The sequence below is a fragment of the Coenobita brevimanus genome, chromosome 94, assembly GCF_032717465.1.
Source record: "Coenobita brevimanus isolate Jiangsu-jjx chromosome 94, ASM3271746v2, whole genome shotgun sequence".
In the NCBI taxonomy this organism is placed as follows: Eukaryota; Metazoa; Arthropoda; class Malacostraca; order Decapoda; family Coenobitidae; genus Coenobita; species Coenobita brevimanus.
Genome location: NC_137047.1, coordinates 23,230,975 through 23,237,423, shown reverse-complemented (window position 1 = coordinate 23,237,423; position 6,449 = coordinate 23,230,975). Strand labels below are relative to the sequence as shown.

General features: G+C 40.5%; 1 protein-coding gene across 1 annotated transcript in view; it reads left to right on the top strand.

The window, feature by feature from the left end:
- Positions 1–4,051, top strand: part of LOC145412829 (uncharacterized) — a 17,699-nt gene extending 13,648 nt beyond the window's left edge. Inside the window, exons 3-4 of the mRNA XM_080282619.1 lie at positions 2,222–2,276; positions 3,214–4,051. Coding sequence (XP_080138745.1) covers positions 2,222–2,276; positions 3,214–3,378 — 220 coding nt within the window. The 3' untranslated portion in view covers positions 3,379–4,051. The remainder of the gene's footprint in view (positions 1–2,221; positions 2,277–3,213) is intronic.
- Positions 4,052–6,449: the final 2,398 nt, after the last annotated feature.

Genomic DNA, 6,449 nt, shown 5'->3' with positions numbered 1-6,449 from the left:
CACAAAAGCCAAAGAATAATTATGAATCAGGTTATGACAATGTATTTACAAGTAGTCTGGTTAGACACACGTTCTGAATAAACATAACGCATATCCGATTACTCTATTCACAGATGCATATTATTTCGTATCGTCAAGCTGCAGTCAAGCATTAACGGGACAATGAGATAAACAGAGAGAAAGGCAGACAGAGCCATTTGTACCGCAGATTTAAACATTTTTATTTGAACGAACGTAAAACACGAGTCACTTCCACATTCTCTCAGACTTTTAACTGTATATATCTTAGGTCTGGTTTCGTCAGTGTCTTCATGAGAATCCCACAGTTGTTCTTTTATGCATTAGTAACAGTCGCTGGGGACAGAAGGCTCCCTGATCTTTAATGTCTTCCACAAATGGCGGCCAAACAGCCTGATCACTGGACTCGGTAATTGTCTGGAAAAATCTGACCTTGAAGAGCCGTAAGAACACGCTCTGATGTTTGAGCTTTATATTCTCGTAATTATCCCACGTTTGCTCAAACCGTTACCTTATTTGTAAAACCACAACCACAATTTTGGTGTCAGCGGTTCGTGTTCTTCTCAACGTCCCCCTATATAGTGTAATGGTACTTCTTTATTGACTTACTCTAGTATGCTACAAGGATACAGTTATGAGGTGAAAAATTATTGTTATTAATGGACAAACGTTAAATAAACCATTCACTGGTGACGTGTGAAAAATGCATACATCAAAATTACTTATTTATTGGTGGAAAACCGAGCGATCCATCCGTGACGCAGACAGATACCGTTTCCCGTCCGCGCAATCAACAGATAAATAGTGATGGATCAATCTCGGACGTAGTATTGCATAACTGCTCACAGAATCTCGGGCGCAGCGCTGTCAATCAACAGTGCAGACCTCTCATCAGCGCATAACATATACATCACCAGGACATGCTTTTACGGACATAGTTGGCCCTAATGGTGAAGCCATAATGGAAGGCAACATGGCGAAGACGCTAATGGTAGTGCAGTGGCGGGAAATCAAACTTTAACAAAGGTACATCCAGCCAAAAAAGCATCGTGCCCTTGAGGTCCGATCACTGTTACAATGAGCAAAATTCTCGGAGTAAAATCGATATACAGTATTAACACCCTGATGGTCGCAGCCTCTATGGTGTTTATGTTTCCGCTAACGCCGGACGAATTTATTCGGCAGAGAGTTTGTCATAGGTGTGTGTGTGTGTGTGTGTGTGTGTGTGTGTGTGTGTGTGTGTGTGTGTTTTATGGAGGGAAGGGTGTACAAAAGTAGAAAGGTAATGATGACCCGGTAGTGGCTAGATGGGGTAGGGGTAGGGGTGGGGGTGGGGGTGGATTGGGTCTGGCATTGATTCCCAGTGTTGAGTGGAGCTGAGTGCCATTCCTCACTTTCAGTCAATCCTCCACAGAAAATGTCAGAGATTTTTTTTTTTCCTTACTGCCCCTTGACACGGATTGTCCTTAATTCCTTTACTGCGATATTTCTGCTTAATTCTAGCCGCCCCGAGACAGTGTTGTTAATGCTGAGTGCCGTGTCTAACTCCAAATTAGCCAGTCGAGTAAACAAGATCGCTATCAATACTGCATCTGCTTACTTGTATAAACCCTGTCCCTTTTCAAACAATGGCATCTTGTTTGTTTTTTCTTACTACCATCGCGCGATTTTACTGTGCCTTATACAGCCTTCTAAAAAAAAAAAAAAAAAAAAAATCATGTTGAGGTACGAACTGTAGCGGCCGGCTTGCACACGCCCGACATACTGTAGGTGGCCAGCTCCACTACACAGGTTCAAGCCGTACAGTAGCGGTCAATGGTTCCTTTACACTTCTACGACTTCCAGCTAATGAAGCGAGAATCCAGGCCCCCTTATTTCGCACGGATTAGCTCAGGAAGGTTTCATGACAGGGCTTGACACCGTTTCGAGTCTATGTAAACGAATTAATGACCACGACTGTGCGTATTTTGACGCCTCCACTAAAATGGCATATCTCTTTTATTGTTGCTGCCTCCAAATAATTTTGTGTGGTTTGGGAAAGTAGCCTAGTAGTGATGATAAGGATGGTGGTGGTGGTGGTGGTGGTGGTGGTGCTGGTGATGATGATGATGATGATGATGATGATGATAATGATGATGATAATAATAATAATAATAATAATAATAATAATAATAATAATAATAATAATGTCTTTCCTTCACAGATACGTTGACCCTCGCTTCAAAGTCCAAGAAATCGTGTATTACTCAGACGACGAGGTAAGACATTCATATACTTTCTTCACCTCAAACTGGCTGACACATTCACAAACTTTCTCAGCCTCAAAATGGCTGACACATCCACAAACTTTCTCAGCCTCAAACTGGCTGACAAAATCACAAACTTTCTTAACCTCAAACTGGAACAAATTCACAAACTTTCTTTATCTCAAACTGGCTGATACATTCACAAACATTCTTAACCTCAAACCCCCCCCTGCATATCAGCTCAGGAAAGGCCCCTCGCACTGTAGGGGTTTATGAAGGCTATTTCTAACCCCTTCTGTTCGAAAAGTCTGTCCTAAGCTGAGTAAAATCGTCTGGGAATGGCAAGAATACTATAAAAAATAAATAAATACACAAAAAATCGTCGCCATGGTCAAAAGGTTAGGCGGGGTATAAGACTGCCTGTATGTCATTTTCAACTCCCAAACACTTCACAACCAAAATGGGGTGAAGATTAAAGTGACAACATACGATCAATCATTATGACTTTTGAAAATAACTGATAATAATACTTCTGTTTCCCGTAAAAATAAATGAATAAATAAATAACCCATCCGTGCCCATGGTCCTTTAAAGGGGACGGAAAGTTAATAAAGGGGGGAATCCCTTGGTTCGGACCTATTACCTTTGAGACTATGAGTCGACAGGCGTAAGGCAGTACACAGGAACCCTTGGCACTAATGGGTATTGTTATGAATACTTTCCTACGACCACACAAATTGACTTTCGAAAATTAACTGCTATACAGACATTTATAATAGGCAGAGTAAAAAGAATTCAATTAAACATTATGATTTATGATAATTATATAGATATTAATATTTCTTTATAGTTTGAAATTATTGTTAAATATTGGTATTCTGTTTGGATATAATTGACTGCTAGGTGTATATCGTCAAAATGAACTAATATCCTGTACGAACCTTGGCAGGGCTTCCACGTCGACGCGTCCAACCTGCCGCAGGACACCGTGGCCGTGCAGAGCGCCAAGAACTACCACGCTGCGCTGTTCGAGAAGATTCGGCAGGAGCACGAGCGTATAGCCGCGGAGAGGGCCCTGCTGGAGGAGGCCGAGGGGGAACAGAAGTATCAGTAGGAGGAACGGAGGAAAATGGAGAGTGATGGACTAGGATGGAAGGAAGAGAGATTGGAGGACTGCGAAAAAAGAAAGTGTGATGAAGAGGAATGATGGAGGACTGAGAATGAGGAAGGTTCGATGGAGAAAAGTGATGGAGGACTGAGAAAGAAGAAACCGTGATGGAGAAGAGTGGTGGAGGACTGAGACAGAAAGAATAGTGATGAAGCAAAATCTAGATACACATTTCTACTGACAGGCACTAAATGCACAGAAAGGGGGATGGATTTCGGTTTAACGGTTCAACTGAAACACACGTCACTAGAATTTAAATATAGTTTGATACAGACCTGATCAAACTGTCAACAAGTACATTCTATCACTCACGTCAGCTTAAAGGGGATGTTAGAGTGTGGTTACCTACGATCGTCTAAAATTACTCTCTAAATGCAGGCAGTTTCGATGCAATTTAAAAACTCCGGCAATTTTGACTGTCCCCTCTAATTGGATACGATTCTGTGCGCCGTTAGGGAGAAGGGAGAACACAGGGAAACGTTATGGAGGGAGGAAATATGAAGGAAAATTGAAACAGAGGGGAAAGGGACTGGGAATGGAGCGAGGGATGTGAGGAAAAAATGATCACGGTTTGAGAGAGAGAGAGAGAGAGAGAGAGAGAGAGAGAGAGAGAGAGAGAGAGAGAGAGAGAGAGAGAGAGAGAGAGAGAGACAGACAGACAGACAGACAGACTGACAGAGAAAATTACGAACAGACCTCCGAACAAACTGCCTCTCGTACCTAAGACTGTATTCTCGATGGCACAGGAGTCGTCGGAGCACCTTTTCCTCGGCGTTTTATTTTGCATATTACACCTTTTATCCTCTCGTATGATACTGTTCCAAGCAATTTCATTAAATAAAAAGTATATATATATATATATATATATATATATATATATATATATATATATATATATATATATATATATAAACAGCATATCATTCCGTTTAGCAAAATAAATCGCTAATAAACATGTGCTATGAAGCCTCCAATGGGACTAAGAATGAGAACGTAATATGTGCGTTTTTGCAGTACGAACAAACACATGGATTTTTTTTTTTCATTCCCCTTTCATTGTCCTTATGAACACAAACATAGAAATAAACGAAAAACCTGAGTAACGAAAGACCGACCGTAAATTTGTTCGTAAATATACTATGCTAACACTAGAGTGGGATTATTATTATTATTATTATTATTATTATTATTATTATTATTATTATGATTGTTGTAGCGTATTTATGTCACTTAACCCTCTGATTGTGTACGGTAATTATATTTCTTGCATATAATCATCAGTAATTATAAAATCTAAAATCGACCACAACAATTTAAAATTATGTTTATATGAAGCCTTCACCTGCTTCATATTTATCACTTAATTAATATTCGTAGCAGCTGACCGGAACTGAATACCTTAACCCCTTCACTCCCAGGATGTGTATTTAATTTTATTCCTGCTGACTTCAGGCGATTTTATTCAGCTTGGGGGAGGGACTTTTCGAGCTGGAGGGGTTAGATACAGCCTTCAGTAAGCCCTTCACCGCTTTGAAGTCCCCCGCGGCTTAAGGAAAATCATCTGGAGAGAGAGAGAGAGAGAGAGAGAGAGAGAGAGAGATGAAAAAGGAAAAAAGTCAAATTGAAGGGGTTAAGTAATCGGACCATCGCAGTCAAAGGGTTAAAAAATAGAGTAATAATAGATAGACGTAGACTGTATTATGTAGTATTATTGTACCGTATTTATAGACCTATTGTATCGCTTTTGTTCATTATAATGGTGTCGTGTTTTATCAGTTGCATTTATTTACCCTGCACCGACTCCACTTCGGCCTATATTCTTTTTTCTTCTTCTGCTGGAGCGCCTTAAACCACTACCCACCAGGCGTTCAATTTGGTTGTATGGTTACCACCCAACGTCTGGGCTACAAGGAACTGTTTTACTTATTACCCAGTGTGGGGTTACCTAAAAGAAGCGCTGCAGCAAGTGAGTGGATGGTGGGCACCCTCACGCACCATGACTCACTATTATATTTCACCGCTATGGAAACTCATTTAGAGTTAAAAATTCTTTTAAATGCCGTTAACTCGACCTCTAATGGCTGCGGCTGCCCTCTGAATGTGAAGCTAGTCCTACTGAAAAATCTCCTGAAATTCATACTACGCTACGTGCATCTAATCATACGTGGCTGTCCTTGAGGAGAAATAAACGCATAAAATCAGATCAATCTAGTTATGGCTTCTTATCACAGTTACTAAACATCATGATTCGGTGAGCAGAAAGGGGATGGAGAAACGCGTAGATTTTCTGACCAAAGTGAGGAAACGGCCTGAAAGATATTGAAACGTTCTAGATCCTGCGTTTATAGAACATCAACTCTAGACTAGGCTGTTTTCTAGCTATTTTCCTTTTCCGCTGACAGACACGAATCTGAGGGAGGATGTATCCCTTATTTTTTACGGATCAATAATTACAATTAAGAAAAAAAAAAAAAAAAGGTTCTCATTTCAGGATTCCTGATTCAGTGATCAGGATTATATATTATAAACTGCATTTGCCTGTATTACTGTATTTCGTTGATTAACGCAAGTGTAATAAAAATGCATCTTGATCTCATTGTACAGATGGACCAGTGATATTATCGCAAGGAATTGCGACCTCCCTCCCTCCTTTTCTTAAGTCGATTCAGACTTGTGCTGAGTAATCAGTTTCCTGTTTGCTGCAGACGGTGAGTTTGTATCTTTTGATTAATTTTCTTTCATTATGGTCACTAGCATTACCGATTTAACCGGAGCTTTGCAGTTTCTAAGTCAAACAAACAACCTAGTAACGACATAAGATTTGATTTCTACTTTCTGCTGACGTCTCTCTCTCTCTCTCTCTCTCTCTCTTCCATATGCGAAATGAGGTACCACATCTCAAAATTACACTGTCACCGAACACTTGGCGGGTGCATTGAGACGTGCTTCCTCCACGTCCCCAGATACATCCAACCCGCGTCTCTTGGGGTGTACACCTTCATCCGCATTTATATTTA